General features: G+C 40.3%; 2 protein-coding genes across 4 annotated transcripts; one reads left to right on the top strand and one right to left on the bottom strand.

The window, feature by feature from the left end:
- Positions 1-8: 8 nt before the first annotated feature.
- On the bottom strand, positions 9-8524 carry cyp1d1 (cytochrome P450, family 1, subfamily D, polypeptide 1). 3 transcript variants are annotated; one of them, XM_019365994.2, is made up of 9 exons: positions 8038-8524; positions 4571-4877; positions 4446-4479; positions 3874-4358; positions 3087-3210; positions 2897-2986; positions 1681-1804; positions 1501-1587; positions 9-1388 (listed from the first exon to the last, which is right to left on the bottom strand). In XM_019365994.2, the coding sequence occupies exons 2-9, from the start codon at positions 4859-4861 to the stop codon at positions 1106-1108; spliced, it is 1518 nt and encodes a 505-aa protein (XP_019221539.1). In that variant the 5' UTR covers positions 4862-4877; positions 8038-8524; the 3' UTR covers positions 9-1105. The 3 variants fall into 3 exon arrangements, with proteins under 3 accessions (XP_019221539.1, XP_005473212.1, XP_019221538.1); XM_005473155.3 differs by adding an exon at positions 5075-5093 and having other exon boundaries at positions 3874-4479; positions 8038-8522; XM_019365993.2 differs by having other exon boundaries at positions 3874-4479; positions 8038-8522.
- Positions 8525-10120: 1596 nt separating this feature from the next.
- On the top strand, positions 10121-17910 carry LOC100710237 (retinal dehydrogenase 1). The gene is made up of 15 exons (XM_025911885.1): positions 10121-10555; positions 13139-13352; positions 14179-14339; positions 14548-14652; positions 14893-15033; positions 15147-15276; positions 15397-15458; positions 15720-15848; positions 15980-16093; positions 16226-16328; positions 16690-16874; positions 16964-17128; positions 17237-17394; positions 17535-17609; positions 17779-17910. The coding sequence occupies exons 2-15, from the start codon at positions 13292-13294 to the stop codon at positions 17849-17851; spliced, it is 1662 nt and encodes a 553-aa protein (XP_025767670.1). The 5' UTR covers positions 10121-10555; positions 13139-13291; the 3' UTR covers positions 17852-17910.
- Positions 17911-18173: the final 263 nt, after the last annotated feature.

Here is an 18173-nt window from a genome sequence, read left to right on the forward strand (position 1 = left end):
GACACAAAGATTGAGCATTTATTTATTTTCAAATTGCATGTTTTATACAAAGCCACTGTCTGCAGCTGTTTTATGTGACTCAGTTTTACTCTTTTTATAATTATCAGCTTTAATCACCACAAACTCTAGGCTGTATATGCTTTTTTTAAAAAACAAAAAACAATTCCCAACATCAGCTCTACTTTTTCTTTCAAAAATAGTACGAAAGTTAACATTTTATGCATACATTATAAACAATAATGGCATTAAACTCAGTGGTATTAGTGCTTTGAGATAATGTCAATATTTGTTAATATGTTTGGAGTTTTTATAGCACACATTTTTTATGTAATATTAATTTACCTCAACATTGCGTATATAGGTTGGATATTTAGCGTAAGATTAAGTGATTCATCTTGTAATATTCAGGTGAAACAGTTCAGTAAGAGCTAACAGCTGAAGTCTGTATTTCATAGTTTCCAAAGGAAGGCACTCATCAAATGTTCACAAACAAAAGTTTACCAACAGCTAAAAGTTGTGACTTACCCTGCTGCCATGCTACATCACATTTAGCTCATGAAATTAGCACTGCTCAATTTCATACTCTTTGCTTCTCATATATTTGGGGTACTGTTTCTAATCTGGCTGTGTGGCAGGTTGCAGTGATGGTAAAGAGAAGGACGTGTAGTTAATTTGTGAATCAGTACTGGAGGAGTACTGAGAGTAGATGAGTTAGCTTAACAGGGTGTGAGCTAAAGCTATATTAAGAGGAGGAAGAAGAGGAAAGGAATGGAGGACAAAGAACAGACAAGGACATGACAGAGGTGTGAAGAAGAAGAGGGATAAAAGGCTGATTCAAATGGGGATGAACCCTGCATGAATGTAGTTTGAGGCCTGAAAGACTGATCAGTGACACATCTGTGACCAGTAAATTAAGATCTGAATGTAGCAGGCAGATGGACTGAATGCTGTAAAATGACCTTATGTTCACTGTGTATATTTATCTTTGTGTCTGTGCTTTGACCACATTTGCCAAACTGAGCACAAAATAGTAATAACTACAATTAATTTCCGCTGTGACATTTTCAAAACTTCCGCAAGATCATCATTTGCGTTTTCAGAGGGTCTAAAATCTCTGGGAAATTGTAATCCTGTATGGACGTGGTTTCATAGTTAGACCAAAATCAGTGCTGAGATCCAGCTCCTGCCCTGGAACATTTTCAATACGCAGCCCATGAAGAAGCGTGGTGAGAAACACAAACATCTCCAAACGTGCAAATTCATCGCCAAGACAGCGCCTTTTTCCCATGCCGAAGATCTGGACCTTCTCTGTCAGCTCTTTGTTCAGGAGTCCACATGGATTCAAGAAACGCTGGGGACGAAATTTCTCAGGATCGCCCCAAAGATCACTGGGAAAGAATGAAAATGTTAACAAATAAATAATTGTTTTTTAAATCCAAACAGTCTTATAAGACAAAAAGAAAGAGACAACGTTGATTTCAACTGCTTTCAGCTACTCACATGTCATGGTTGACTTGATACTGATTAATGAAGACACACGTGTCTTTGGGAATGAAATACCCATTAAATGTGATGTCTCTCGTGGTACTGGAGAGGAAAACAAAATCAGAGGAAAGTGTTAAAAAACAATCTACATGCTGAAAAAAACTAATTTTCTGCTATCAAAACTTTAGGTCTTACCAGTGTGGTATGGTAAAAGGGACATATGAAGCATGACGAAACACTTCATATATGAACGCCTCTGTGAAAGGCATCTTGGCCTTGTTGGAAAACCTGGGCAGCTGGGGTTTGCCGATATGCTCATCTTAAAAAAATAATGATAAATAATAAAACATAATCTGTATCTCAACTTTTGGGTCTAAAAAAATGTGACATAAGTGGTGATAAACTTGTAATTGTTTTAACATTATTTACATTTTTTATTTTCATTTTTATTCTCTTATTCTAATATGTCATATTATTAATTTTTTAATTAAAACTTAACATAAACTTATTTCCAGGCTGTGGTTTGCTTTCTTTCAGTTTGTAAAAACTTTATGCACATGTGCATCATAAAAAAATTACAATTTAAAATATGCTGATCCTTTAGATTACTTTACAAATATTGCTCCACTAATAAGGCTTCCGGTACTGTAAACAACAGAATAAAAGTCTCTTAATTAAATGAAATTTAAGAGATGAAAAGGGGAATAATGTCAGACTATGTCTGTTCACTGCCTTGCGTGTCAGCGCCTTTGTGTCTCCCGGGAACTCTAACCCCTCTCCTGTTCTGATTCATCCTGCCTCCTCTTAATTCTCTCTGTCTCTCTCTCGCTTCATCTCGCCCTCTGTGAAAATACAACGTGCCTCAGAACAGACAGCACCAGTTCTCTGAGCCCACTTTAAAAAGCGTCAGCAAATTGGACTGATCTTTTGTGAGTTTCTCTGGTCCGATTCTGTCTCTCCAGAAAGCGTGCTCCGGTTGGCTGTTGTTCAGTCTTTTCAATAAGGATTCTCCCTGATACTGTAGACATCACAGACGGCTGCACGCTCCTGTATGGCCTGTGCATAGCTGCTAATGAGAGGTGCATTTCCACACGTTTCTTGTAAACTGTGTGAATCCCATTTGTGGTGAATATTTTAATAGATAAGAACTACATTTACTACTAACTTATGCTCATCAGTGATGTGGAACTCAAAACGATTAAGGAGCAGCCTCCTATTTTTGGTCTGTGAGCAACAGAATGATTATGAGTCAGTCATCAGAGCAGGAACAAGAGAGGACTTTCCTATTTAGCATACCCTGAATTCTCTGTAAGCAGTGTATTTGCCAGTTTCTAACAGTGGGTGACTTTGGTGAAGAACCGAGCACACTGTACAGCATATGAGTTTGTTTTATTGGAGCATAAGGCATCACCTATTTCCTGCTGTATTTTATCCTGGATGTCAGGAAACTTGATGAGGTACAACAGGCTCCACTGCAAACCAGCGATGATGGTGTCGAATCCTTTGGAAAACCACAAAAAAGGGGGAAAATTCATTATCACCATTATGATGCGATTACTGGCGTAATCGCATCATAATGTGAAATTTGTAGTTTCCCTAACCTGCTCCAAAGATGTCTATGACAGTGTGAATGATCTGGTCGTTAGAGAGCATCGAAGTATCCTTGCTTTCTTCTCTTTCTTCACAAAGAGCAATTAGAGCATCTGTAATGTCCCGGATACGGTTCTGCAAACACAGACAACTTTACTCCTTCCAACTTCAATGCAGCTGTCACTGCTCAAATATAAAGTTATCTACTTTAACTGCTAGCTTGCTTTAAACCTTAAAGTAATTGGGGAAGGGACAGTAATCAATTGCGGTAAGACGCGTGTCTTCCAGTAGAGTTGCTAATTCCTAATTAGAGTTCGTGCGAACATTTTAGCCATCTCTGCACAAAAAAGGTCCATCCCATGGAACTTGTTATTTTTTTGGCTACAGTTACGCTCATAGCTACCAATGTATGAGTTCAATGTCAGATTAAAGAGCCGGGATACAAATTAGTGGCACAGATCTAAAGAAAACAACGCCAACAGACACATTATTTACAACATAAGGCTGTGGTGACATCTTTTTTAAGGTCACTGTGCAAAAGATCAGCTAAAGTTAAGATGTTATTTTTTAAAAATTTATTTGATATTAATAAATTGCAATATTCACGAATCATTAAGAAGCCTAGTTGCTGATTATTATGAAACTGAAGTTTATGTCAGTAAGTCCTTAAGCGTTCATGTGTAAAAATGAAATAAATCGAACTTAAGCAAACAGTGATTATATGGCACAGACTGTACTGTCATTTTTCCCCATTCAAACTAAATTCTTGCCTACAAGTGAGTCTGCATACTTAATTACCTTATCAAAGGTGTCAATGTGTTCCTCGATGTTCCGCTCCATGAACCTGTTCATCCTGCGAACGTACTGGACTATCTTTCTCAGAGATGGACTCGGAAAGTAGCGAAACACGGGGAAGAAATCAGCCAGGTTCCCCGCTGCAAAGAGCTTCAGGACCTCGTTGTTGACATCAACAATAGTGAGAAACTCCTTATCACTGTAGTCATACCGTTTCCCAAAACAGAGCGCACAGACGACATTTGCCACTGAGGTTACCAAGGTCGTTGCTGGGTCTATACCCTCCATGTCCTCTTTAGCAGCTTTTTCTCGAATCACCTGCACCATCCCTGCAGCCTCTGCACATATGTGCTCCTCTAAGAGGCAGGTGGCACCAAAACCCCTTGGCTCAGCCTGGGAGAAAGACCTGAGGGCATTCTTACACAGCTTCTTATGGAGCAGCCACACAGGCCCGTAGTTCTCATTGAAAGTCATGCTGGTCCCATTGGCTATAGCAGAGAAGATGAAAAGGTTAGGTCGCCCCGCAAAAGCTTCCCCGTGTCGAACCAGAGCCTGCCTGATGGTGTTGTACCCACTCAGAACGACAACAGTCAAAGAGCCAAGGCGGAGCTGGATTCATGACACAAACAAATAAATTAACTCATGCTCACTCTGTTCATCTGAAATTAATCATACAATAACTATATGTAACTATATGTACCTTGAAGATGTCTCCATACTGAAGCCTCAACCCAGTTAAAGAGAGATGAATCTGCTCCCCAACCTGGAGCAGATTCCCGACAAGGGGCCAGGGTTTAGGGCCAGGAGGTGGGGGGTATTTTGTGTGGTCCAGCTGGGAGTCATGATGGAAGTGGAAGAAGGATCTCTTACTCTTTCGACCCCAGATAACCATCAGGAGGAGGGTTAAAAGACAGAGTGCAACAGTTACACTAGATAGAGAGCCACAAGAGTTCTCCTTGATTGGCAGAATCCCAAACAGCAGCGGCCTCATGTTGCAAGTAGAAATACTGAGAGATAAGAGAGAGAAAGGTGAAAGTGAAGAAACAAAACAAAAAAACCCATTTTTATCCTTGAAAGGGGGGAAACAGATCCCATTAAAATAAAAGAAAATGTGTCTCATACTGTGTCCTGTAAAAATCAAACAAGGAAAGAATATTAAAAAACAAAGAAATGATAAGAAAGGCATACAGTAAGATAAACTCACCATACAGTGCCCTCGGTAACTGGCGGAGAAAAAAAATAGCAGCTCAATTTAGACAGCAGAGAGCAGACACCAAAATATTAGGCAGTCAGAGGTTTGAGGTCTGACCCTTGGGAACTTGTGATGAGAGTGGCTTGCATTATGGGATGTCCCATGCAGCAATAGCAGCCAGGCCCCCTGCAGAGGGAGCTGCTGCCCATTCACAAAAGAGAGGCACACATAGTGAGAAACTTGGCTCAGGGTTTTGGATGAGTCCGACTGAGCCAGCCGAAGGACTGCATCAGCCCATTTAACCACAGACTGGAACCTTACACAGCATGGGCTCCTCCTCGCCAGTTCTTACCTTGACTACCAAAGGTAAATTGTAAATGGGTTTATATAGCACATTTCCTACTCCACTGGAGCAGCCAAAGCACTTCATACATGGAGGCTGTTTGATGCAGTGCATAGGCTAAAAATGTTTTTCAAACTCATTATGTGGTATTATTACCAGCTTCCTGGCCCTGACCACCAGAGATGTTTTTAAATAAAAACTTTACACTTATAGAAACAATGTTAGTTGTTAGTTGGATGATTTGTTTATAATTTAATACTGCACTGCCTCTTCAGCTAAAATCTGACTACTTATGTCTACCAATTACAAATTATTGTATGCTAAGCCATTCTTCGCTGTGCATGATTCAGTTCTCTCTTGATGTTTCAGGCTGTAGACTGGAAAATAAACTGCCAGACTAAGAGAGAAAAGCTTCCACTGTTAATTTTGAACCTCCCCACACTCTATAGAGGACAAATTAGGGCCCCACTGCCTGTGGTCCGATTATTTAGACATAACAGGATTTCATCATCACCAAGGAGCCACCAGGTTGAGGATCACTGCTCTCCAGAACCAGTAGTATCAGAGTGAAGTGAAATGTATGGAGTGTATTAGGAAATGGATGTGCAACTGCATGTATTCCAAACCTCTGTCGAAGAAAAGAGAAGTGGTGTAATGGGTGAATGCCCTGAAAGCAAAGAGATGGATTTCAACCCTGCCAAAAGGATCCCATACCTGACCCACACCAACAGATCTTCATTCACTTATAAGTGGAGAAAATGTGAGATTTAGGCTGCCCTGCCTGTTCCTGTCTGATAGGCAGGAAATGAAGACTGCAACACAGCAGCATTGAGCGAAACAGCTTAACAATGGGAAATGACTGTGTCCCACCCTGCCTGTTTATGTGTTGCCTGGTCAGAACATGCTGGACCACCCCAAAAAACTCTTTTGAGCTAGGAAAGTATTTAGCAACTCCAAATGGCTTCCAGAAGTCTAGCCCTCCCCACTCACTGCCACACCATCACACAGGCGCTTCAGCCTTCAATCCAGTCAGTCCCCATACAGTCCAGTGTAAAATGTTAACTTTATATCATTAAAGAGCTTTTTTACAGACTAGTACAAAAAAATGGTTTGGGCTTCTATGGATAGTTTCTCCCTTCATAATAACTATCCACTGTGTACTTTAAGCCATAGTGGATACACTATGATTTCCCAACACAGGAAGCTGCAGCTAGTCGCCAGGGCTCATCTCTACTAATTTGAATCACTGAAATGGTTTCTTTCCACCTATTTAGATTTAAAGTAGTTGACAACTAATATGCTGTGTTGTGTGCTATGGACAGTCCAAGAGGCTTGTTGCCTTACAATATTACTTATTATAATATGTGGGTCTCTGTATTTTATCCAGCCCGCTAAGTTTGCTGAGAACACCAATTCTTGGTTAAATTCCCTAAATGTTGAGGAAAGCCACTTCAGTGTTCCCTTTATTACTTTCTCTCATAGGATCCACTGGACCATCATTTCTTGTCTCACGATATAAAGAAAAAAAGCAACCGACCATTAACAAAAACAAATGATCAACATAACTGACGACAAGTGACGTCAGTCATCAGAAATTACTGCTTTTCCATCTTTGCCATAACTTTGTATGTTTTAACCTTTTAAAAATGTGTTAAACTAATGGCTGATGCCTAAACACAACACGACTTTATTCAAATCTCATTTTTATGAAGCTGTACAACAATTTGCAATTTTGGGAAAGTGCTTTAGAAAAGGGTGTTCATATTTAAGTAGATTTCATAATTCAGTTTAAATCAATTTCATTTTATTTACATAGCATCAAAATCACAAAATCTCAAAGCACTTAATAATTTAAAGCTAAAGACCCTACAATAATGGAGAGAAAACCCGAACCTGAACATAAAACAACACAGTGACAAAGAATCTAAAACAAGCTTCTTTTTTTTTACTGCATTTTAATTTTTTTTTAATTACCACTGTTTCCATAATGAATTTGTGACGGCACAGTGGCTACGTCCATGTTTTATATAGAGTCAGTGGAACCACTAATAATTGCCATCCACTTCTTGAAGGGACAAGAAGCACAGAGTCGGTGAGAGCAGACTGCTGGAGGCCACTGCGGGGATAATTAGGCTCTCATTGTGTGTAAATTAGCTCCTCGGTGAATTTGAGAAACTCAGCGGTGAACAGCGACCAACCTCTGCTGGGAGTTATTCATTTATTTATTTACTTATTCCTGAAAATTCACTCAGAAGCCCACTGCTTGATTATGTGACATCGGCACTTCTATCAAAGCTCGAGCGCCCTGATAGGCTACGGAGTGGACGCCCCTCTCTGGGAGGGGAGCTTTGAAGCACTAGGTGAAGGTGCTGGTTGGCGGTCACAGGGCGGAAAGTGTGTGGGTTTCCTCAAATGTAAGCCTGACTGTGGTGCGCATATATCGCTAACGACCTTACGCATCTTTGAGAGCGGTTGCTATTAACCGGTCTCTGCGTTCAGAAGCTGCAAGAGTGTTTGAGCATTTTGAATCTATACGTTCACATTTCTTTAATACCCTCAGGTCCAAAATTGGACCAAGCCCACCCCTCTTCCCCTGCACTTCTTGGAAGCAATCAATAACGGCTGTACCAACCTTTATTTGTCTCCGATGCACGGGCCACCGGCACTGCTCTCGCTCTGCAGTTTATTTACAGTGTTTCCTCAAGCAGCTGCTGCAGATTTACTCAGAGACGCGTTCCCCTCCTCATCTCTCAGTTTGTACATCCTACTTTCCTTTGCGTTTTAATCCCTCCCACAATAGATGCAAGCCGAGGAGCTGAGGAAGAGGCATCCAGAGAAAGGAGTGGGTGGTAACAGATATTTTGCTTAAAGTATATAGAATTATGGTTTGCTATAACCGCCTGCTACTGAATTTGGTGACCTCAGATGTCAGATAAATATAACAGTTTGATGAAATACAAAACTGATATGATCAGACAGCTGAACGTTTCAATGAACTAAGATAATCTACAAACATAAAGGATCTCAAGATTTGTTGATCCTGTTAATCTTTTCTGCAAAGTATGCATTACAGCTCCCCTCACCTCCACTCTGCCCCTCCACTGGCCTCCAGATACATTTTAGTAACTGGCCTGTTCCAAGATGGTGCACTTAGATTGATTTCCAGGTTACAGGCAGGAGGAGGGATGGCACAAAATTGTAAAATTACACTAATAAGATGGATAAGCTGCATCACTCATCAGTTATACTCATTTATTTTTCTCCTTCCCTTTCACAAAGGATAGTCCAGTTCTGTTGCTGAAGGAAGTAATAAAGGAGGTGCTGAAGCAGCTTTTTGAGAATTTGAAAAGCTGCAGAAGCTTCCAGGTCACTAAGCAAAGGTGACTGAACACAAGCAAGAGAAGTGATTCTGAAGTTGTGCTGAGTTAAAAACTGCATGCATAGAATCAGATAGAAAATAAAAATCAAGTTTTGTTAACTTTGCAGAAAATAGCAAACTGAGAAAGCACCCCCAGGTTAATCTTCTGCTGTCGCCTTCTGGCGTCCCTGATGGGAATGTCCCGTGTCTTTCCTGGTCTCTTTGATTTTATTATATACCATTTCTTAATGCAGCACTCCCAGGAATGCGTGTCTCTACCTGAGGTCTCAGATCTTTTTTGAGTTAGGCAAATGCAGGATGCTTTCTTTAAAGTATGTAACATTAACATTTACCCAGTGACCTTGAACCATATTTAATACACATTCTCTCCAGAGGCCTGGAGGTGAGTGAGCCAACTAGTTTCTCTGACTGAGAGAGTGGTTCCTGTCTCACAAGAGAGCAGTGTCATCTCCCCAGTGGCAGATGACACTGCCCTCTTGAGGGAAGATGATGTTACTCCAGGCCAACAAAAAGTTTTTTCAGTGGCAGAAACAAGCTTCAATAAAACATACAGTGCTGTGCACATCTTGTGCTAGATAAGCTGCCATGGATGGCTCCAGAGTCAGTAAATTAATCAAGCCAGACTTTTCAGTGGTGTCAGGTCTAAATACTATCCACCATCCATCTCAGGTTAGTGCTCATAAAAAAGCAGAAAGCTTATAAACTGTAAAAACAAAACAAAACAAAAAAAAACTCAAAATTTGGGTGTCACAGACAGCATATTCATCACCTACAGTCTTATAACCAACAGGGTCATATAAGCTAACTTTAAGCTGGAAGACAACAAAGCTAACTAGCAACAGCTCACAAGCCCGACTTAGCTGAGGTGTTCTTGATGAGGGGAAGACCTTAAACATGGGGACAGATTGTGAAGGTCATGTGCCGGCGTGGACTCACGTGTAAGAACGTATTTGCATAGCACATTTTTACATAAAAATGACAGAATTCTTTATAACAAAATACCAGAGAATAAAAACAAAGGTTAACCAAATGCAAGTGTAAAAAGATGAGGTTTAAGCTGTTTTATGAAGGAGATCCACAGATCTCCAGTTCAGTAATTCATTGTTTACTTGCTCTGACAAGCAAACAATGAATTACAATATTTTATACATGATGAAATAAATGCATGCATAACAGTTTCCAGTTCAGAGTGTGACACAATGAGACTTCACTTGGAAATATTTCCTAAGTAATACAAGCAAGCAATTTGACATGAATGTCCAACATGCAAAAGTTAAACCAAGGTTGTCATGGTCCTGAGTCTGTGGACTCAGTGGTTTTGATTATTATCTTATGTTTCAGGTTAATTCTTGTTAAGATTTTCTTGTTCTTATGGTTTGGTTTCTGTTTTGTATTTTGAGCTCCTTCTGTTCTGTGTCTCTGTGCCTGCCCTGGTCCTACGTCTCTGTGTTCCCTCCCTGTTGCCATGTCTGATGTCTTAGTGTTAAGCTTGTGTCTGTGCGTGCCTTTTCTATTTCCTGTTTTACTTTGATAGTCCCCATCCTGTGTGTAGTGTGTCTGGTTTTGCTTCCCCTTGTCTCATCAGCTGTGTTTCCCTCCTGTCTCCCATTCCCTGATTGCTCCACCGTGTGTTTAAGCCCTGTGTTGTCTTCTGCTTGTTATTGGTCTGTCTGTGTTACCGCCGCGTGTCATCCCATGTTTCGCACTGGGTGTTATCCTGCATATCATTCTGCGTGACTTTCTGATCTTCTTCTGCGAGTCATGGTTTCAGGTTTGTTTAGTAAGTTTTTCCCAGTTTAGGTTTATCTTAGTTTCTGTCATTCCCATCTCAGCTCAGTCTGTATTCTCACCATTTTGAAAATAAAGCTCACTCTCATCAAAGCCAGTGCCTGCTTTTGGGTCCTTCGTTCACCACTCCACATGTCTGCCACTGCAGCCGTGACAAAAGTTCCAGAGAGAAGATTTAGCAAATGTGGCACAAGACCGAGTTTCCATTATCTTAGACTTAAATCTGTCAGGGGACAAATAAGGACTTCTGGTTTTCCTTCATTAAGTCGGAGCACCTATGTAGGATCTGTAGCTTAGAAACATCTTGGGACCTAAAAGGGATATATAACTGAATGTCATCTGAATGTAGCAGTGATTAAAAAAATGTCCTTAAAGATGCTCAAAATGTGCTGAAGAGCCATCAGATATAACAGAAAGGGCCTAAAACAGAACCTTGTGGCACGCCATAGGTAATAGAAATAGAAGAGGACATGTACTTCACTGTGTTTATGTCATCACTGGTCATCTGCATTATTAAAAGAGTGAGAAGTGTCTATACCTAGGCCATGTGGGGGTTGCAGTATCCCATACTACATGTGTTGTTTTTACACACTGAAGTGAGCAGTACAACCGTTTAAATGCAAATTCTAGACTTTTACTGAGAATGAATTATGACACTATGTGTTCTGCCTGCACTGGACCCCTGGTATGAACAATGTAATTTCTGTAATGTGTCACAAGGGAGCGCTCTCCATCTGATTGTCCAGTGACATGCATTCCCAAATCATTGCTGCTTACTACATGTAGCTGCATATATTTAGGCTACTGTGAAAGTCAGTGTTCATACACCTGTGAATTAAATCATTAGTGCTTCATGTTGGGAATATTTACTAATCCTAAGATAATGACATATACACCTGATTTCAGAACAATGTAGTAAATTACAAACACAAGTCTTTGCATTCCTCTACCTCTCATTTTTCCATTTTTACTCCTCTTTCTAATATATTTGACTAATAAATAGCCCTAACTCCTTCCAGTGTCTGCTCACTCACCTTTTCTCTCATTCTTCCATTCCTTGTTTTCCCTTTTTATGCATGACTGCACTGTCTCCAGTTCTCTCACCATCTCCTACTTTCCATTTTTTATTCCCTTTCTTTTTTCTTGCCCTCTATCAAACTGTCAATTTAGGTCAAGTTCAGCTGTGGGACACACGGTGCTCTCAGGCCGACCGACAGTTCCTTTGACCTGGTGATCCACATCCTGTGTAGACAGAGGCAGTCCAGTTTTGTCCTTAACTCTGGCAGACACATACTGACTCTCTGGATGGTAGAATTTCTCTGAAGCAATTGTGCTGCATTTGTCCTAACATTAAAACAAGACCCGAATTACAGATCTAATACTCCATTCAAAACATCCGAATGAGTTTGTGTACGTGCTCAATGTATAGCTAACCTACGCAGACCCCACCTGACACTAGGATCAAGTATGTGTTGATCAAGATTTACTATGTGCTTCCCTAATGAGGAACAAAACCTTTGGAGATAAATGGACCAACAGAATCTGGGTTACTTATTTACAGTGTGCTGTATTTTCAATCCAAACGCTTTCATAGAAAAAGGCTTCAAGTCAAGTGTGTGACAAATAAGAGGTGAACGCATTAGTATGGGAGGATGGTTTTCACTATGTTTTCAACACTCCCTAGATGCAGCTCTACAAATCTTTTCTTTGTTTAATGAGGGTTAAATCAGGTTGTGTTGTCACAGGGGATAATTCTCAAAAGGATGTGTGTACATCGAGACAGAAAATGGGCACACCAGACAAAATTATGTGATCACATTGTTCCTGGGAGACAGTGAAGCAGCAGGAGGCCCCTTATCAAAGCAAACATCTTCCCAATTATGCTTGTTGACTTGGAGGTGGGTCTAACCAGGCAACTGGGCTGAACTGATTCATAGAAGACAGAAGTAATACAGATGCCAAATTCAAGATTTTCAAGATTTTAGGGCTTGGTTCTTCCTCTTTAACATCTAAAGAGTTTATTGTATGGTCAAATTATCTTGGTAAATGTTTAGAAGTGTGCTTAAATTAAGGAGATTTTGAAATGGAAGATTTATGCACAGAAAGATTTAACAAAGATTTAACAAGGTAAGATAACATCTAATTATCTTAGCTTGGCAGAAATGTAATACCAGAAAAATGTAACTCAGGGGTGTTAAAATTATCCACAAAGTCCCTTTATATTACCACCAATCAGTATTCTGATATAGATGGTGCTAATTATTTATTTATTATTTATAGCCAGTGTACTAGAAGCTTTCTGAGTAAAATATTAATAAGCAATAATGGTAAATCTGCCGGATTCAAATTGTAGTGAAGGAATAAAAATAGTGAAGTAGAAAATTTAATTAAAACACTGTCAAGTCGATAAATTCCCGCTTATAACAAAAATGGCTAATAATTAAAAATGTGTCTAACCATACTGTACTTCCATTGTCACATCAGATGATTAGTGCGCTTGCCGCCTCCCGGGACACATGAGGTGAACTGGGATTGGGTCCATCTTAATGGTTTTTTGCACGTGCAGGCAGACCCTCAAATGACCCAGGAGAAATCCTTCTGTGACAGCGCGCAATCCTGCACATTTCTGCTTTCTGACGCTGAGAGCTGAAAGTATATAAAGAAGCTCGGACACTCTCCAGTCAGCTGACGCCGAGAGGAAGGAGAGAGCAGCTGCAACATGCCTGTGATCGGAGTGGGAATGCACCAGTCTGGGGGGACTGCATCAGCATCACCCACAGGTAGCACAATTTTTTATGTTTACATAATGTAATTCCACACCCATTTTCTAAGACCAGATAGAAGTGCTTTTATAATAATAATAATGATAATAATAATAATAATGATGATAATAATAATAAATATGAATAATAAATATTATTATTATCAGAATTACTTGATCCTAATATTGTTGATAAGATTTAAGTTGATAGGCTGATAAGTATGTCACATGACAGACATAAATGTTCAAAAATAACAGGCTTAAATAAAACAGGTAATTTGCCAGATTTCAAAGTTTATAAATGCCATATTTACATATAGTTATGTATACATAATCTGTTGTCTGGCTTCTGCACAAAATTATACAGGTGACATAGTAACATATTCAAACTGTCTTTTATCTGACACAGAAATCCACAATGCCTTAATTAAACTTGTTTCTTCCATATGAGCCCATGCATGATCAGATTTTTCAGCAATTACAGTGACATGCACCTCTGCTCATATTTTGCCCTGGCACAGCACTTGATGTTCTCAGATTCTCTCAGTTTAATTAAGGTCTAGTCCATTCTTCTGAGCCAGCAAACCATGTCAGTGCATGGTCATGACCCTTGACCGTCCGGTTTAAAAAAGCTGACAATGCCAATAACTAATTTGGCACAGTTTCTATTTACTCCACTGGGTTGGGATAGCATCGTGTGCACAGGGTTACTATCCTCATTCAGTGACCCAAATGTTAGCTTTCGCAATCACGTGTGTGTGTGTCTATCTGTGTATTCACACACCTAATCAGACAAAGAGACTTGAACAACATTGTGTTCCATTTCGGGTTTTTTGTTTTTTCAGAGAGAAAACATTACAGCTTGAGCTCCCAGCCAGCCAATGGCTATGAACATCAGTCTGGCAATGGGTTCAACCACCAGGACCACAATTCCCAGAATGCAGATGGGTTGGAGACAAATGCACTGCCTACTCCAATTGCAAACCCACAAATTGTTTACACTAAGGTAAGCCGCAAGGCAAGAAGCAAAGCATATTTATAAGATGAAATAATTTGAATATGGGAAATATTTACCAGTCCTTTATCAGTTAGGATACAATAATTACCTGAAACAGCAGTCAGAGATGATACCCTGCACTGTGTGCTTATCACTGTAAAGTCAAAGAGTGAGGGGGATACATCACACAATCTTTGTTCCTCTCTTTCACCCTCAGGTGTTCATCGGTAACGAGTGGCATGAGTCATGCAGTGGCAGAAAGATTCCTGTGTATAATCCCACCACTGAGAAGCTGCTGTGTGAAGTGGAGGAGGCCGACTCAGTGAGTATTTTACACATCGCTAGTAAGTTAGATGTGCTCTTTTAAAGCTTTACAAGCAATAATTTTGAATTGTAATGATGATGGAGAGTTATTATGACTTAAATTGTGAGCACTACAATGTCTAACGTGTTGTATGCTGTGTAGATTGGGAATCCCCTTAAAGCAAATCTTTCAAGTAAACACATAAACTTGATCTGGCGTGATTGTAGTGGCAACCTCCTTAACTTGTGCTAATAACAGGACGATGTAGACAAGGCAGTGAGGAGTGCCAGAGCTGCTTTCCAGATGGGATCACCATGGCGATCCATGGATGCCTCAGACCGGGGCCATTTACTTAACAGACTTGCTGACTTGGTGGAGCGAGACCGGCTCTTGCTAGCAGTGAGAAACACACATACACGTACCTGAAGTAAATCATCAGTAAATGTTGCTCCACGAAACATCACGACTGGCTTATTATGACGCTGTGTGTGCTTTTTTTCTTTTTTTTCCAGACACTAGAAGCTCTAAACTGTGGCAAAGTTTTCCTCATGGCATATTTTGTAGATCTGATGGCTACAATCAAGACCTTGAGATATTACAGCGGCTGGGCAGACAAGATTCATGGAAAAACCATCCCCGTAGGTGAGTTAAATTCATTTTTTTGATTTGGATCAGACGTTACACGTGTTTCCATATTTGAAACCATCAGCACAACAAAAATTGGATGCATTCAGTGCTATGATAACTTTTTTTGTTTTTTAGATGGAGAATATTTTACCTACACACGGCATGAGCCCATTGGAGTATGTGGTCAGATCATTCCTGTAAGTGAAATAAAGGATAGCAAACATTCAGCTTTTATGTAACCAAGTTTTTGTGTTTTTTCAGTGTTTACATTCAGTCAGCTGTGAGTAAAGTAATCATCCTGAATGTGGTGAAAAATGTTTTAACTTGTTTTTTAGCTGAACCTAAGATAATTTGTTGATTGGTTCTGATTGTGTCACATTCATTATCACATAAAGCTTTTAAACCAAAAAGTCTTATGAAGCGAAACCTGAAAACTGAGTTTGCACTTTGGCATTTAGTGGAACTTCCCGCTGATGATGTTCGTGTGGAAGATTGCTCCTGCTCTGTGCTGTGGGAACACTGTAGTCATCAAGCCAGCTGAACAGACCCCTTTATCAGCTCTGCATATGGCTGCACTCATCAAAGAGGTAGTTAGATTCAAATTACTAATCACCCACAACAATTATGTACAATTATATGAGTGCAAAAACTGGCGCAAGTCCATTTCTTACTTAAAGAAGATGACTGAGTGGCTCTCTTTTCAACTCTCTGTGCTCAGGCTGGGTTTCCTCCAGGAGTGGTGAATGTGTTGCCTGGTTATGGTCAGACAGCAGGCTGTGCCATTTCTCACCACATGGATATAGACAAAGTAGCCTTTACCGGATCTACTGCTGTTAGTATAAATCTCAGCACAGTGTGTCTGTGTGAACAGCTTGCTCTCTTCTGTTTTTGTGCATTTCGCTCATGTATAAATGAACTACTTTACTGTAACCATGCCGCTCACATGGTTGTCACTGGTTGCCAGGTTGGAAAACTCATCCAGAAGGCTGCAGGTGAAAGCAACCTGAAGAGAGTCACACTGGAACTTGGTGGAAAAAATCCCAATATTGTCTTTGCAGACTGTGACTGTGAGTGGGACCTTTTTTTTTTTTTCACTTGATTACGTCACATTTCTCTCTTTAAATGTCATAGTCTTTTATACCTTTACCGTGTCTAACCATTTCTGAATTGAATAAATAAAGTGCAGCACCATATTAAGTCACCCTTGTGATGTATAAATCTTTCTTTTAGATTGTGTATCTTTATATGATATGTCTTGTAGTAGTGTCATGCTGTAGTGGTTTTCCCTAACAAGTGAATGATCCCTCGTTTGAACCTGGGAGGAGAAGAATCCCTTTGGGGTTGTGTCATGAAGGGCATCTGTTGTTAAAAAGAAATCTGCCAACTACCAGCAGTTAAAGGTGGCTTTTCTGTGTATATGTCTTGCAGTAGAGTATGCAGTGGAGCAGGCCCACAGTGGGCTGTTCTTCAATCAGGGCCAGTGCTGTCTGGCAGGATCCAGGGTGTTTGTAGAGGAACCAATCTACGAGGAGTTTGTCCGCCGCAGTGTAGAGAAAGCCAGATCCAAAGTCCTGGGAAACCCACTCTTGCCAGGCGTGGACCAGGGACCACAGGTATACTGTGGCCACCTTTTATCTGAATACTGTTACACCAACTAACAAGTCAGACAGGTCAGAATAAGCTTTGTTTATTTTTTCCTCAGATCGACCAGAAGCAGTTTGATAAGATAATGGAGCTAATAGAAAGCGGGAAGAGAGAAGGTGCAACTCTGGAGTGCGGTGGCTCTCCGGGGGGTCAGCAGGGACTTTTCATCCAACCCACCGTGTTCTCAAATGTCAGAGACCATATGCGTATCGCTAAAGAAGAGGTACTCACACCCCCAACAGTGGAGCACATATTAAAATATGTGGTCTTTCTCCTAATTCTACCGCTCATTTTTTCCCTTTTGTAAGATTTCCCTACCATCCTCTTGCAGATATTTGGCCCGGTGCAGCAGATTATGTGTTTCCGCAGCATCAATGAAGTCATCCAGAGAGCCAATGCCACACAATACGGGTTGGCAGCAGGAGTCTTCACTAATGACATCAACAAAGCCCTTACAGTCTCCTCTGCTCTGCAAGCCGGCATGGTCTGGTATGGATCACATCCTCTGCACAGAACACGATAACTGAAGCCTCTCTTAAAGTCCCATTAGACTTTGGAATAGTGCAGCTACTACTATTGTATGCCTGTTTTTAAGGAATAAGGTGAAACTAATGCTGCTTTATTTCTAGGGTGAACTGCTACAACGCCATGAGTATTCAGTGTCCGTTTGGTGGCTTCAAGATGTCTGGGAATGGGAGAGAACTGTGAGTGTTGCCATTTTGAAATCTAAGGAAATTAATCTTTACACTTGCTGCATTAATGTCTATCAAACAACTATGTAATCGTTGCTTTGAGACTTTGTAACAATGCACTGCAACTTAACTAGTAAACTCTTTCTCTTTTTAATCAGTGGTGCTTTTTTTCTTATTTCAGGGGGGAATATGCACTGCAGGAGTACACTGAAATCAAGGCAGTCACCATCAGAATATCACAGAAGAGCTCATGATACTGCCAGACTACATTTCTCCTGTTTAAACCATCAGCCAGAGTCAGATCATTAGATCATGCTGCACCTGCATGTTTTGTAGCCACTTTGTGAATATTTATTCCATTTTCTGCTCAGACCTTCTTTATTTTTATCATATACCCCCAGGGTTACATGACTTTCATCTATGGTGGTCCTCCAGTGTACAGGTTTGTAAACAGATTGTTCTTTGAAGTGTTGCCTGTCGTGTGTTTGATAGTTTAGTTACACCATAAATGGCAATTTTTCATAAATCGAACATTTTAATAGATGTCATGCAAAAAATAAGAAAGTCACTTTAAAA

The sequence above is a fragment of the Oreochromis niloticus genome, linkage group LG12, assembly GCF_001858045.2.
Source record: "Oreochromis niloticus isolate F11D_XX linkage group LG12, O_niloticus_UMD_NMBU, whole genome shotgun sequence".
In the NCBI taxonomy this organism is placed as follows: domain Eukaryota; kingdom Metazoa; phylum Chordata; class Actinopteri; order Cichliformes; family Cichlidae; genus Oreochromis; species Oreochromis niloticus.

Coding starts and splice junctions, on each gene's coding strand:
- cyp1d1 (XM_019365993.2), bottom strand. CDS start 4,861: ATGAGGCCGCTGCTGTTTGGGATTCTGCCAATCAAGGAGAACTCTTGT. Junction 4,480..4,570: donor AGTATGGAGACATCTTCAAG/GTACATATAGTT, acceptor TCATGAATCCAG/CTCCGCCTTGGCTCTTTGAC. Junction 2,987..3,086: donor CATAGACATCTTTGGAGCAG/GTTAGGGAAACT, acceptor GGTTTTCCAAAG/GATTCGACACCATCATCGCT.
- LOC100710237 (XM_025911885.1), top strand. CDS start 13,292: ATGCCTGTGATCGGAGTGGGAATGCACCAGTCTGGGGGGACTGCATCA. Junction 13,353..14,178: donor TGCATCAGCATCACCCACAG/GTAGCACAATTT, acceptor TTGTTTTTTCAG/AGAGAAAACATTACAGCTTG. Junction 17,610..17,778: donor TCTGGGAATGGGAGAGAACT/GTGAGTGTTGCC, acceptor TTCTTATTTCAG/GGGGGAATATGCACTGCAGG.